Genomic DNA, 16233 nt, shown 5'->3' with positions numbered 1-16233 from the left:
CTTTTGGCTTATATGGGAAGCACTTTTTTATTTTATTTAGTGCAGCTTCAAATATTCCATCAAACACTCAGTATTCAGCACAATGGACATAGTTGTGTTGCATATAATGCAACATGATGAGCATTTTTGGGCAGAAACAAAACTTAATTATAAATTCTTCTCACGCACATGGCTGGAAGTCAACTAACATGGAACACATTGTAGCTGGAACCGTCCTGAGAAATGTTACATCTATATCAACTGAGTGAAATACTGAGCGATAGTCGACTATGCAGCCACATGTGGATGTACATTCAACTCAAACAGCATATTTTTCTGCTGGTCCTGGAATGATGGCAACCACAACGCAATACTAGCACTGTGCAGTTTATTCCTTTAAGATCATATAAGTAACACTCTATACATTTTTATCTGGACACTTGGATATGAAATAGCCAGTCTAGGAAGTAACATCCTGCTCAATCACAAGATTTTAGGAGACAGCATAACTTGTGCCAATGCATTGTGTAGTATGAATATACAGACTCTACACAAATTCCTCTCCTCGCTTGGCTGCTGTGTCATGTAAAGAACTAGATGTGGAGACTGAAATCTGTCTTTGTCTCCACAGCATGGTGTGTGTGTGTGTGTGTGTGTGTGTGTGTGTGTGTGTCACACTTGATGAATAGGGTTTCTATTCACATGCTTGTGGAACAAAGCTACTGAGGAGTTCAAGCTACTGCTGGATATCCTGTTGATATCACACAGGCCCATTCTTTCGACTGTGTATGTGTGTGTTTGTGAGTTAATACACATAGCAGCCGTTGTACAGCGCTGCTGCATGGTTGTGGTTAATTACAGATTCCTTTTGTGCAGCTTACAGTGCTGTGTGTGTGTTTTTTCCTCCCTGTGAGCAGGAAGCCTCATTCCAGTAGTATTCAAACCACTGTCCATCAAATGGCATTGTTGCAGACAGAGCATGTGAGTGGCTGACAGGATTCCCTTCACCAGTATTGATGCACATGACATGTAAACCCTCTTTAAGAGAGATCTGTCTGACACGCCAGTAAGGAGTGACCAGCAGTCTAAATCACTAGTTTGCCCCATGCTGACCACCTTTGGCCCTTTTGCTCTAAACTGCAACATGTCATGTCAGTAATAAAGCACATGTACCTCCATGTTCCAGCTGACCATGCAGACGTCACTGTTCATTGGGATTTAGATGAATGAACCACTTCATGACACAACTTTCATCTGATTATTGCAACCGTGGCAATCCTATCAGTTATCTCAACACCGTATATATGCCTATGTGTTTTTACCACGCAGAGCCAAAAAAAACGATACAACAGATAGTTTTGGATAACAATTTTACAGTTCGCCTTCATTTTCTCTTCCAAATAAGTTCGACTGTAACAAGAATTTGTTGTCTTAACGGCTTCTTTTAGCGACGTTTTCATTCAGTGTGTTTGTTTGTATGCGTCTGCACTGGGCTTTGTCATGTGATCAGGATGGGAGTGAAACGGGAGAAGAATGGGGGGAATTCTGTCGTACAAGTGTGAAGGAAGAGGACAGAGAGGCTAGTGTCAACAGGGCCACTTATTTTTAAAACTCACTGTCCTTAGCTGTACTTCCTGCCTGGACATGGACAGACACACACACACACATACACACACACATTGACACATGACCACAAAAGAGCTGTGACAGCATAGCATCATCCATGCGTCTTGCATCGGGGAAACCCCAACAATGTGGCTTTTTTTTCCCTTCAGCTGCAAATCTGATGTTGCATATTCAAGACATTTGAAATATTTTCAATCCAATGGTTGATTTCTATCACTTTGACAACAGACCTACGCACCAATACCAATGATGGAATGCTGCTGTAGCAGCAGGCGCAGTTTGGTGGTTTATGTACCGGTACATGAACGCTGCACATAAATGAATGTCTGTGTATAGTCTAAATTGTGCAGAATTGGACAAAAATAGCTAATGTCGGAACGGCCATATGACCTAAGGGTTCAGACAGCGACCACTGTCTTTAATAAAGTCTTAAAAGGCCCCTAATAGGTACTATATTAACAGGTCTTACCTTTCCCTTGTGGTATCTAGCCAGAAGTATCACTGCGTACTGTCATGGCAGCTGTAGTTAGTGTCATTCAAATGCACACATCAGATATAATATGGCGCTTCACCCAGCCTTCAATATACTTTTGATGTAGTATGTTGTAGTGTGTAGTACCTTCTATCTACACGTTTGTTAATCATCTTTTAAGCTGGGGCTGGAACTTGTGAATCACTGCAACGAAATAGCTGCAGTACCATAAAAGGTAAGACACCAGTGCTCGCTACATCTGCAAGTAGACGTTACCCAAAAGCTTCTCTGGATAATGTACTAGCTGTGGCATGTAATTCTTTCTTTGTATTGCAGTAATTCATTTGTGTTGGCAAGATCTTACAGAATCAATCGGCCAACAATGTGCTTTTGATTTAGAAACATAGTCTGAGTGAGCTGAGAGCCCTGCTTTGAGTGGACGTGTGTGTGTGTGTGTGTGTGTGTGTGTGTGTGTGTGTGTGTGTGTGTGTGTGTGTGTGTGTGTGTGTGTGTGTGTGTGTGTGTGTACAGATGTGTGAACTTGTGCGTATTTGCATGTGTGTCCGAGGTGTGCTGCCGTTGCCAGCATCTATGGAGAACATAGCTACGGGGAGCGATATGACATGCATGATATATCTGCAAAGACGAGCCAGAAAAAAAACCTCTCACATTACGTCATCACGTCGTTTGCCAAAATCTACAGTGAAACATCCTCCACGGGCAAGTCGGCTAAACACAAATACATGTTCGCGAGTTTGTTTTTCATCACAGTTTTGAGCAATGCCGCCTGAGCTCATTGGTTCCAAAGGAGAAGAAAGTCGTACTTCAAAGCCATCGGGGGATTTAGTTTGTGTGAAGGTACTTGTGGCGTGTGAATACAACTTTGAAAACATATTATTTTGTTTGCGACTAATGTACTCATGATAGTTTCTGCACCCAATGCAAAATATTACGGTTACTTTTGCCTTATGATGCAATCAAACGTTCAGCCTTTAATGTCCACAACAAAATGTATAAATTACTATGAAGGTATGTTTTTATATTTTTCTCATCGGTCACAAATGAGAAAATTGTAAGTGTGATCCTCTCGAGAAGGCCGGCTGGACCATTTTCTAAAGGGAACTCGCATCTCCCAGATCCCGCCAGCATGACTTTTCACCTAAATACAAATCAACTGTAACGCCTAATGACTTCATTCTTGAACGTGTTAACTGTATTTAAATAACCAATGTAAACCTTTTGGATACTTATTTTACTGGTGTATAAACTGTGGTGAGTGCTGTAAATGTTAAGGTCCATGAAATATATAATGGTCTGACCTAATGTGCCTTTGCCAGCATTAGAGGTTCGGAGATACTCCAACAGGCAGAGTCTATTAAACAGTTTTCATAATATTGTAACGCTCTGCTTGAGGTTCATTTAAATTTATGACGGTTTAAACAAGCCCATAGGTTTTGGCGTGATATATTAAAGAACTTTTTCTTTTGATGAAGTTAAAGAAAACTGGTCCACTATGACTGAGCTGATCAACTATGAACTGACAAAATCTAGGTCAGCACTTGTTAGGGGCGGTCATGTGCTCTAATGCTCTCGGTTTTGAGAGGTGTTTTCCAGACATGTGTAATCAGTAATTGAAGTTGCGTATTTGAAGAAACTGAAAAAAGGATGTTTTAACTTCTGTACTCCACAACTGGTAACACATAAAACAAGAAGTAAGTTTTCATTTAATAGAAGTTTCATTTCAGCAGAGACGATAAAGCTCGGACTATCAAACCAATCGGAGCATCAATCTCTGTTGTGTTGCGCATGAATTCTGTCTGTTTTAAGGACAAATCGACCCTAAAGCAGTTGTTCTTTGTTGACAAAGTTGATGTTTTAATAGCGATAAACTCCTAAGTGCATTCAGGGTCTATGTAAAACATCAGCACCCAAAACATTTTGTCGTGAGTTCCTCAGAATCAGAGGAGGAGCTTCTCTCCAAATCTTCAAAAGTCATACAGGAAGAAATTCACCACAGACAAGAGCTACATACATGTCACAACAGACTCAATAGATCGGAGAACAACAACACATATTTTATGAAAGTGTGAAAAAAAAGTCCCCCAAAAGTTCACATTGACTCTCTGTAGCTTATCAAAAGGCATTTTGGGAAACATCCTCTGCCCTCATCATGCGTATAGGTGCACAGCTGTGCTGATAGCTAAAAAAACAGGTCCAATAAATGTTGAAGACAGCAGATTGCCTTTTTTGAGGTTTTTACTGGAAGCAGATGTAAAACTGCAAAAACAGAATTGGACATCAAAATGTAATGTTAAGATTCCATAAACCAGAGTTTAAGCAACATATTTAAAAAACACAATAATAAGGAAACTGGCTCCACAAAAGTACAGATTGGGCTTCATGTCAAGAAGAAAGAAAATATCAAAAGTCACACGTTGTGTCAACTGTAGCTTTAATTCCACAGTCACTTAGGATGTTGCTTTGGCAATACAGACAGCTAATACAGTAGCCCATTGTGGCTAGCTTGATTAGCAGTAAGTTGATCCTAAAATCAACTAGATCTCAAAACAGCTGTAATAAAAGAGACCCCAACAAGTAGATAGAAGAGGCCTGACCAAATGGTGGGTGTAAGAATGTCAGTTGAAACTGCTATGAAACTCTGCCAGTAGTGGTTATTAGAAACAAAATGTTCAACTGAAACCTGCTGCCGTTGGCTGAACAAAATGTATGAAAGGCTCAAAGTGTAAGTGTCTGTGGCTGGTTTTGATGTTCATGAAGGGGAGCACGTGGAGTGTGGCAGGAGCCAGAGTTGAGACATTAACAACGACGAGCATGTGTCACCCTCAAGGTGCTGAGAGGAGCTGTCAGTGGCAGACGGGAGAGGGAGGCCAGAAATAAATAGAGCACAGAGGAGCAAGAGAAAGGAGGACGGTGGAGAAAGATGTGTGGTTTTGTGTAGCTCGGTGGACACATAGCATACAAATGTGTGATAGCAAACAGGCATTTCATTTTGATACGGTTAGTAATGTAATACTCTTTCATACTTAATGACTCATTTGCTAAAATAACGATGTAATTTAGCTTCTTTTAAGAATGAAAGGTCACGCAAATCCTGAACATAACTATAACTCCCATCTTTTCAAACCTAAGAATCGTGTGTTTATTAATACTCAAAGGATTTAGTGTTGATTATCACTTTACTGTTGTACCAGTTAACCAATTCATTTGTTTCCTGCATGAAAACAATCACAATGAATTATTAACAAGTGCAGTAAGATCCTGATCTGTCTGCAGAGCCTTCGCCGGTCTGTTGAGTCGCTGCTGGAATCTCACAGATGACTTTGCCATGTGCTGTCAGGGGGGGCTTTGCTGGCTTCAAAGAGCCGTGCAATGCTTTTAAAAACATGCTGTCTTATACCTCAACACATCTTCAGTTGCTCAGCTTTGGGGAACAACGCCACGAGTGAGCGAAAACTGATTTCTATAATTTAATATTCATGTCCACTACTTGTTACTGTGTCAGATTTAAAACCTGTTTGAGATAAAGTTTCAACTAAAACATTCAATAAACGGGGGATTTCTGATTTGTATGATTGAATATGACACTTAGTTATTTACAATGAAACCAATTGGCATCAATGAAACTTCCAAAATATATAATAGTTGAATTTTATCACTTCCAGCACAGCCCTTTTTGTTTGTATTTTGTATTTTCACTTGTGTTGTTTCTGTTCTCCAACGTTATAGTTTTCATTTTATTGTGTGTGTGTGTGTGTCACAGCCTAAGACTGCTATTGCTGCATGGATTGTGACCGTGTACAGTGTGTTGGGGTACTTCTGGAGGAACTAAAGCATTTCTTTTTCTTTACTGGACACCGGCACCGTGAAACCACAGTTTATCCTCCAAGGTCGGAATGTGGTCTCAGTTCGGTCATACTTTAGTTATTTTGACGCTACGGAGCCTCTGTGACTGTGTTTTACTGAGCCTATCCCTAGAGAGACAGTGGTGTGTGTGCCACTGTGTGTGTTTGTGTGTGTTTCTGGCAGCACGTGCAGAAGCTCCTCGGTCTGTGTTTCATTTCAGCGACTGGCAAGCTGCAGCAGATCTTTTCCAAATGCACACATACACACACACACACAGACAGATATTTGCATGGTGTGGGATTTACATGAACGTGGTCAATTCCACTCTGTCTGTCTTCTCCCTCTACACTCACTGTCCTTTCCCTGACTCCCATCTGTCTTTCCATGAGGCTCTTGATATATCCTCTCTCTCCTTGCCCTCTTTATTTCTCTGCATCCTCCTCTTCATTTTAAGTTCTATCAGTAGTTTACGAGACTCCTCTGCCATACACATTTGCCTGCACACATTTTTGCATAGTTTCTGTTCTCCCTTCTCTGGAAAAGAGGGAGATCCCTGCTGGGGACTTGGGACTCATTTAAGAGTTGGGTGCAGTTTTTCGTTCCTCAAAATATGCAGTTTCCAAGAAGGTTGAGAGCGGCAACAGGAAATATTGTTGTGTGGAGGACCCTGCCTTAGTTTGAATGGATGGGAAGTGAAGCTCGCTGTGATGCTGTCTCCTAGGAGCTCTTAGCGCCTCATGTATTATTTGAAAGGCATCCATCTGTACGAGGCTTTTCACCGCCACGCTTTGGCTAATGTGACTTCAGTTGGACTTTTTGCACTTCTCAGCACACGCACACACACACCGGCACACGCACACAAACCTCCACACAAATGTAGGAGCTGCCAACCTTCATCACTAACACCACTGGGGATCCACTCACTGTGTCCAGCTGTCTGCATTGAACCTCTCTCTCACTTTCACTAACTGCATAACTCTTCTCTTCCATGGGCGTATTGCGTGTTTTTAGGCCAGGTAACCAAAGTAAGAATGCAATGCTTTATGTGGTTAAATGACCTCACTGGTAATACAACACATCAGTAAACCTAACTGACCCTTATTCTCTTCTCTCCATTCTCTCAGGTCTGTCAACAGCCAAGAGGAAGTTTGCTGACTCGCTCAACGAGTTTAAATTCCAGTGTATTGGAGACGCCGAGACCGATGATGAGATCTGCATAGGTGAGCTTGCTGATATGAAATCCAATATATTCCCAGAGGAGAAGCCTGTAAATAGACGGTGCTTTGTCATTTCTAGTTGTTGAAACACAACAGTAACAGAAACATTAGCACTGATTTAAAGAACAGCTCGGCTTTCAATGCTATTTTACAGGAGGCCGTAACAATCGGTCTAGAATGATCTCTCTGTCCTGAATCTGTGCCACCAATAAAGTGTTTGTCTTATATAAATAGTATTATTTCACATGTTAAAAGCATATATTACAATATAATGTTATTTATTTCACTACCTGGAAATGAACTTTCTTCTGTATTTGACAAAATGTAGAAGTTGAAGCCAGTCAAATTGTACAAAAACCTAATCCTTAACTCTTTACTTTGAGTTGTCTGTTATGTGATGTGCTAATGATCAATAAGTAGATTTTTCCAGTGGCATCAGGCACGTCTGTTGTGCAGATGACAATCAGGCTTATAGTGTTGATCTCTCCTCATTCTCCACAATGCAAGCTTCATTTCCATAAGATATACGGGCATGATTACAATACCGATGTTGCCTTATCCTCATGATAAAATGAAATGCTCTTCTTGAAGTGGCATATTTTCACAGCTCTCGCTTGTTGCACATATCCTTTTTTTTTTTTTCAATGTTGCTCTTGGCTGAAGATAACTTCTCCCCCCTCGCCAACCAGTGTCATAAACGTCATGCTGACCCATACAAACATGAGAATAATGTGTACAATTGGCACAATAATGGCCTACAGATCCAAATTCTTTATTCCATGAACTCACCCAGGCCTTGCGGTGCTCTTTCTGTCACTGTCCAAGCAGCCTGCTTTGAAACATGCAGCAGTCACCGCACCCTCCCATGCTGCCTGGCTCTGTGGGTGCAGGCTGCAGCTCCTCACTGGGCCGACCCACCCACTACTGTTGTTTGACTAAGCTTAGCTATCTTTCCTGAACAGCTTGCTGCTCAGCTGCACCACAGCCCTGTTGTTTTAAGGATATTCATAGTCGCACTCGCGTCAAAACTTGTTTCTTCTCTCTCATACAGTGATGATTTCACTGCAAATATATCTACATCTTTTGTTAAAAAGACAACCACAAATAGCCTCTGTTAGTTTTACTGGGTCTATATGTTATTGTTGTTCTCTTAGTATCACATTTTTACTATTCCATGTGATTGATTAAGCCTGTGTGATTGAGCTTACTGAAAGGTTTGAATGCATTTCATGGGCTTCATTAAAGGATCGCACTGTTTATCCAAAGCATTCCTTGCATAGTCCTGAGGTTCTGCTTCCAAGAGCCAAATCCTTTAACTTAAAGTCTAATATTTAAGTGCAGAGTGAGTGTAAGTGCGTGTTGTCATGATTCAACTTGGGCTTCAATGCATATGCATGTGATTTGTACATGCCAGTGCACATGCTCCATGTGCTCAGTATGTATGTGTACTCACTATGTCAGAGGAACTTAAGTGTGTGTGTGTGTGTGTGTGTGTGTGTGGAAACAAGCACTGAGCTGTGCTAGCTGTAAAGCTAACCATGTAAATTGATGTTTCATTTCCAGTTAATTACTCTGCTGTGTCATGAGTTTAGAAACATTTGTAAGAGGCCCAAGAGCTCTATCCCTGCCAACTTGTGCCAACTCTCTTCAAACACTCTCCCTGTTTCTGTTTGCCTGTACTTGTGTGTCTCTCATGATAGTTATCTCTTTTCTTCTATGCCTCGCTCTGTCTGTCATCAGCCAAGTCTCTGCAGGAGTTTGCAACAGTCCTACAGAACCTGGAGGATGAGAGGACACGTATGGTGAGTGACCCTACAAACTGTCTGACATATTGTGGTGGTAATGAGAGGGAACGGGGACTGTAATTTGCGTATAATGGTTATCATTACTCAGCAAATATTAATCAAATCTTCTCAGGACAGAATCCTGTAAGCTAAGAAATTGTCAGTCATTCAACATTTGTCATTCCTGTGTGTGTTTGTCCCCAGATCGAAAATGCCAACGATGTGCTGATTATGCCTCTGGAGAGGTTCAGGAAAGAACAGATCAGCGCAGCCAAGGTGAGGGGGGGGCGATAGTGCACGGCCACAGGACTGGTGACAGAAAGGACTTTGGCTACACATGTCCTGCGCATCAGTATTGACAAGCTGGCAGCGAAACATAAATCAGTAAATCAATAAAATCCTTTTAGTGCTTCTGCAGCTCAACAACACCACCCACTCAAAGTATAAAGATGATAATAACACACAGTAGTAGATTTTGGAACTCTCTTTTATATCGATGGCTAAAGAGCTCAACACACTGGAGGTGGTTTTGTGCGACCTTTGACACTTTGATGGCAAGTGAAAAATGTGCAGCCTCAGCAACATTGGCACCTCTACATTACCTCCACATCACCGGCACTTTTTAGACATTACTACCGTTTATCTTATTTTCAAATAATTGCATCTATATACCTGGGTAAATTACCCTAAAAGTTTGTAGTGACATTATTCTTTCATTTTCCTTGAAATTATTTGGTCACAGCAGCTCGTGAAAAAAGTTACCTCTACTGCAGCTGCTGGCCTTTTTTAAAACTGTTGGAACATATTAAAGTTCCAGTGAGATCCTCTCCTGCAGGATACGTACAGTATTTCCTCGAGTGTCAATAGGAATGTTCAATATACTGGCTCAGTCTTCATTGTGAAGTCCACCATCTCAGTCAGATGTCACAGTACAGCCACACATTGGCCGTGTACCAAGAATATGAGAAAGTGCCCACAGGCTTGTATTAATAAGCTATAGTGTAAATACGCAATACATCATTTTCACTGCATGTCTCACAGCTTCCCTCCTCTCCCATGATTATCCGTGAATCAAGGTCTGAATCACCAATGCATGACCTGGATATGAGATTAGAGGAATATATAATCCTGCCATAAATCACTGGGGGGGGGGGGGTCCTCATAGGCCAGCAGGGCTCCCTCATGGCGCGGCCGGTGTTGTCTTAGACTTATCGTGTGTGTAAATCGTCTCGTACCTTGACTGACTGTACAGGAGGTTATGGAAACATTGAACATAAAATAAAGTAAGCCAGTAGGTAAACAGAAGCATGTTAACTTTACTCTACTGTATAAATATTACATTCATTTGACTTTTTAATTACAATTTACTGCACTTCAGACTTTTCACAACACATTCTACAACTTTCTCAGGTTAAAGGATAAGTATCATACTGTTCATGTTTGGGTAATTCCTTTGCCCCATGTTTTAAATATGCCATGTTTCGATGTTCAAATCTCCTTACAGCAGGTCACGTTGCACTCTCTCTTAGCATTAGCCATGAGACCTAGATGGGCAGCCACGGGGGTTCCCCTGATTCATGCAGCATTTATCATGTTATCGGTGAATACTCTCATAAGCCGTCCCCTTAATTCAGGTCATTGTTTGATTGTACATGGTGGCCAGATTAAGAAGTGAACGCATAATCTGTACAGTTAGGTCACCGCGAGCGATGCGCTAATCCCAGTTTAGCCCTAAAAGAACTGACAGCATCTTCGCCCCGGCACAGTTTCACCTCGTCCTGACACAAGAGGAGTTTTTGGAGAATTACAGTTGGAAACATGTTTTTAAACTGTTCATTTAAAGGAATCTCGGGTCTAGGTCCCAATCTTATTAACTGCGGTAGAAACAAAGTCTTAAGAAAGTAATTCACTTCCTGCAAGCATAAGCATAACTAGCACAACACTACTTTTAAAACCATCATGAGGCTGGCACCCTTGTGAAGGACATAGAGCCGGTAATGTAAGGCCCTTGTTTGTGTAAAAACAACAATAGAGATCTTTCTGCTACAGCTGCAAGGATGTTGGAGTGTGTAACTAGGTGTCATGGATTGGGTCTGATCGTGGAGAATTGCCGAGGTAAACGCACATAGATGAGCAAAACGAATGATTTATGTATCACATTGGTGTGTCTCCAAACCTTCTGTGAATGTAAGTTTTAACAACAACTTGTTTAAGTTGACACATTCACAGTTTGATAAATGGATCAGACTATTTCTGTCACTTTAAGCCCCATGCAAGGCCACGATTAATAATACAGTACAATATATTTATTTTTCTGTTAGTGAACTTTGATACTGTGGTAAACTATACAAAAAAAGAAATACCAATTAATGTAATGTTTTCAGAAGTTTCATGTCACGTGTTGTTCGGAGAAACAGGGAGTGACGATGTTGGTTTAATGTGTCAGCGGGACCTCCTAGTAACTGTGAACATGACGGTGCAAGTGGAGTGTTGAGTAAAACTTTATTGTAGCTGTGAGGAGTTTATCTGGTGCCAAGGCATTTACTTATTTATTTAAAAGTAAATCATCAGTTAGCATCACACTGGGAGGAGGTTGCCACCTGCTGGCGGAGAAGGGAAGTAATTTAAACCAATTTAAATGCGCCTAACTTTACTAGATATAAAAAAAAAAACGATTAATGGAAAACATGACATTAATACTGGTTGTGTAATTAGTATTTTAATTTAATTTGTGACGTTACTTTCACAAAGGAAATCAGACAATCAATCTTCTATCCCTTCTATTTTAATGTGTTTATAGTCAAAATGTTGGGACAGACAGGAGGGGGCGGCAGCAGCAGTCATGTCGGACATGATTTCCACAGTGAATATGAAAGAGTCAAAGAAGCAGACTTAAAACAGAGGCCTTGTTGTTTCGAGGAGCGTTCATCATCTCTGATGTGTTCTGCAGCTGCTGCTGTCGGTTGCCCCTCTGGCACTGACGACTCGTCTTGTTGTTGAAGCAGGCTTGGCAATAAAAGCTGTTGACTTGTGACTGCAAGAGGAGTGACATTATTTCATTGTTATATATATATTGTAAACAGAAGTTTGGCTCACTGGTGTCCAAGACAGATTGCGTGATGGATCACTTTAGTGATACAATTTGTGTGTCTGTAACTTTGAATTGCAACTTGTTGATAGCGTTGTGGAATACTGGTTACAAACTATCATTTTTCTCATTTTTTTCTATTAATCGATTTAACTGAATAAAGCGTAAGAATAGAATACCGGTTAAAAGCTAAAAACTAAAGCTAAAATCTGTCTTTTCACGGCTTGTTTTATTCAACAGGCCAGAAAAAACCCAAATATTAAGTTCAAAGTGATGTAGAGAAGCAGCATGGCCTCGCATATGAACCTTTACCTGATAAGATGATTGTGAGCGTTTTTCATGGTAAAACATTTGATCAGATATTCTGAATTCTGTTAGTATGTCCCATGTTTATGAGCTTCTTTCTGAAGCTCCAGGGTCATGTTATGAGTTTGGGATAAATAAATGCAATAATGTTTACAGGCCGAGACAAATGTACAGCAATAATACCCACAGGGCCTTTCCTAACTGAGGGACCCCAACCCTGATCTGCCCCGCCTCTGTTTTTTCTGTCCGCTTCTCTCCTCTTGTTTCGCTCTATGTCTCCCTTTACTAATATCCATACCTCCCCCTTCAACTGGATTTAATTAGATTAACGTTTCCTGATCCTAACGTGACCAGAAGAACATGGCCAGAAAAGAAACATCTGACGCGTATTTTTTCCTTCATATTTGTTTTGATCTTCTTGGACATTTTTCAACTTTTCTCAGTCTATTTCCTCCCAGCAGTCTCAGGAAGTACACACCCTGCTCGATCTGTCCCTGGTTTGTCATCCATCCATCTGTCCGTCTGTAATGTCATTTGATTTCAGCTCTGATGAAGCAGTCTGTTGTTTGAGAAGCAGCTGTGCTCCCTGGAGGAACAGTCTCATATTGGATGGAAGATAGTGAAGTTTACTTTACAGCTTGAACATTTTTGTCCCATCTGCACAAGGGCTATTGTTGATTGCAGATAATAGTCTCTGATCAAATTACTTGTAGTGACCATGTTGATATGATGAGAATTAGAGAAGATGTGCATCTTTTGAGTTGTCTGTCACCCAAATATAATTTTTTGTTGTTGTATCTGTTATAGGAAGCCAGAAAAAAGTATGATAAAGAGACAGAGAAGTATTGTGCAGTTCTGGAGAAACACCTTAGCCTTTCGGCAAGAAAGAAGGAGTCCCATCTACATGAGGTGAGATGGTGTCTGTTGTTTACATCTGTGATATTTCTCCATGAATGTCAGTCTGTCACTTTTCTTAATGTCCTTCCTCTTTTGTAGGCGGACAACCAGGTAGATAACGTACGGCAGCATTTCTACGAGGTCTCTCTGGAGTACGTCTTCAAGGTGCAGGAGGTCCAAGAGAGGAAGATGTTTGACTTTGTGGAGCCCGTAAGACACTTGATTTTTGTCTTTTGTGAAATATGTTTTTTTTTTTTTTTATTCTTTTCCCTAAAGTTGCTGCACACCCATGTTCTATTTTCAGCAGTGGTATGTGTTATATTTAATCACTTAATCCACACCTAGCAGCTGCTTACTGCGACCACAGTTATTGACAAACAGCGGTTTGGAGGTTCTGGTGCCTTGCTCCAGGGCACTTGAGTATAGAGCTATGGCCCCAAAAAAAATCAGGCCTGACCCGACATGAACCCTACACGTTGCTGTCCAAGCCCGACCCACGTCCAAGCCACGGCAGCAAATTTGGGTCCGAACGTGATTTTAAAAAACAGAATTTCCACTGTAAGAAGAATAAATAAATAAAATATAGTCCTGTCAGTACATTTGTGACACGATCAACTACATGCGCCCTCTCCTACCGAATGTTCAGCACAACCCAAAAACTGTCATACGCCACTGCCATATTTATTAGATAGAGATTGTATTACATTTCTCCTCATTAACCGCAGCGAAAAATGAACGAGTAATAGTCAAATGTCTATTTGAATTATGCATAACAGAAGGTTATTGATCATAGCAAAACGCATTCCTGGTAAAACTGAAAAGAGGCCAGCGACAGAAAGCACAAATTAAAGAATGTGAGATCAAATTAAAATGAAGATAACAAATGGCTAATAACAAAACAGGCCTACCCAGGTCATGGTGGACATTTTTCCTCATTCATTAATTCGGACAGGCTTGTCGTTGTTAAGTCAACATTGGGGCTGACCCGACTCTATTCAAGCCCGGGGGGATTCTGAGAAATTCCAGCCCGGATTCTGGCAGAGAATCAAAGCTGTACATCAGTGGTCGACAACTGAGACTTTTAACTCTTTACAAAGTAGCTCTAATTCACTGCTTCTGTTTTATGTTCTGTCTTTCATAATATTAAATTTTCCCTTTGTCGCATCGCAACATTATATTTCACAATTGGTCTTTGTTTTGTGGTCCACATATAGCTGCAAATTCACCTCTTCTATGAATCTGCAAGATCAAACATGTCTGTCCACTTTCTCTCCTCTTCAATCTGTTTCTTCTTTCTCTTCCTCTTCCACCTTCTCCACTTCATCTTCACCCTCTTCTTTAACCCACCTGTGTTTTCTCCACTTTGTTCTCTTTTCTGCACTTTTTTTCTCTCTTCCTCCAAATCCTCAACCTTTTCCTACTCTACATTCTCATATTTCCACTTTCCATTTAACCTTATTCCTCTTTGCCTTCACACTGCATCTGCATTTATTTCCCATTGTCCTCATCTGCTGTCTTGCCCTTACTTATTCTCTCTCCTTTTTGCAATCTTTGTCCTTTCTTCTTCTTCCTTCATCTACTTAATTTTCCTGCTATTTTTTGTTTCCCTCAGCTGTTGGCGTTCCTTCAAGGCCTATTCACCTACTATCACCACGGCTATGAGCTGGCAAAGGACTTCAACCACTTCAAGACTGATCTCACCATCAGCATACAGAATGTAAGGACACACACACACACACACACACAAACAAAGCACCATGTCACACTATAACCTATAAAACAGCACTGCACATAAATATACATTTATGCAATTTAAAAAGAATCTAAGAACAAAAAACTAAAACAAAAAACATACAGTAGTTGCTGTAGAAGGTAAGGTTGAAGAGAAAATAACTTTCCAAATGTGAAACGACTGCAGTGCCGACAGGAGTTCAAATGTCAAACAGTTACTCAGTCATCTGAAATTGCAATTGAGACCTAAAGAACATTCAAAAACCTCACTACAAAAAAGGGAGCAAAGAACAAAAGATATATGATATTCAGGGATTGTAGCAATGAGCATTCATTCTGTTTTTCTGCTGGAAAAGAAAGTTCACGCAGTGACACTGTTGTTGCAAGTTAAGCTGACTCAAGGATCGGGCCATACAATGAAAGGCCTAAGGCGCGTGTTCCTCTGTGCTTGTGTTGACAGACGAGGAACCGCTTTGCGAGCACGCGGTCGGAGGTGGAGATTCTGATGAGGAAGATGAAGGAGAATCCACATGAACACAAGAGTGTCAGCCAGCACACCATGGAGGGATACCTGTTTGTGCAGGAGAAGCGTACGTGTCGGCACACTTCTCTTTGTGTCTGTGTTTGTACATGTCGCATCTTACAGCGAGGGAACAATTCAGCAGCAACTTACAGTGTTGCAGTACAATGAAGACATGAATGACTGTGTGAGTGGATAGGTGTGTAGGCACATGTTGGCACACACACGCACACACACACACACTGAGCAGTAGGACAAACAATCCATAATGAACCTATGGCTGACGAAGGCAAGTCTGATCTGTTGGCGATGTGACAGCAGCTCTGACCACGTGCCGTTACCATGGTAACCTATCTAGCACTAACGCAGGCATGACTAAGACTCGATCTTTTTCCGTCCTCTTTATTTTTTAATTTAACCCCTCCGTCTCCCCCTCCTGCCTCTGTCTCTGGTTTTTTTTCCTGACCGTTTGTCATCACCTGTTTCTCTTTATTCTTCTCTTCTCCTGCGGTTTTATTTTTAACCCCCCCCCCCCCCCCCCCTCTCTCTCTTCACCTGACTCCCTTCTCTCTCTCTCTCTCTCTCTCTCTCCCTCAGGCTCATTTGTATCTACCTGGGTGAAGTACTACTGTACCTACCATCGTGAGCCCAAGAGGGTCACCATTGTCCTGTTTGACCCTAAATCAGGAGGGAAAACGGTGAGTATCTTTGGCATTTAAATATGCGAGGTTACAGTGTCACTAAACATC

The 16233-nt window shown here is 41.2% G+C and overlaps 1 protein-coding gene across 1 annotated transcript in view; it reads left to right on the top strand.

Moving 5' to 3' along the window:
- Positions 1–16233, top strand: part of LOC306705083 (rho GTPase-activating protein 26-like) — a 74941-nt gene that overhangs the window by 26790 nt on the left and 31918 nt on the right. The window contains exons 2-9 of the mRNA XM_079171750.1: positions 7066–7161; positions 8899–8960; positions 9147–9218; positions 13144–13245; positions 13333–13443; positions 14846–14950; positions 15425–15554; positions 16082–16182. Of these exons, the coding sequence (XP_079027876.1) occupies positions 7066–7161; positions 8899–8960; positions 9147–9218; positions 13144–13245; positions 13333–13443; positions 14846–14950; positions 15425–15554; positions 16082–16182 (779 nt within the window). The remainder of the gene's footprint in view (positions 1–7065; positions 7162–8898; positions 8961–9146; positions 9219–13143; positions 13246–13332; positions 13444–14845; positions 14951–15424; positions 15555–16081; positions 16183–16233) is intronic.

Source organism: Pholis gunnellus (genome assembly GCF_910591455.1).
Source record: "Pholis gunnellus genome assembly, chromosome: 13".
In the NCBI taxonomy this organism is placed as follows: Eukaryota; Metazoa; Chordata; class Actinopteri; order Perciformes; family Pholidae; genus Pholis; species Pholis gunnellus.
This window is presented reverse-complemented; position numbering and strand designations above follow the sequence as displayed.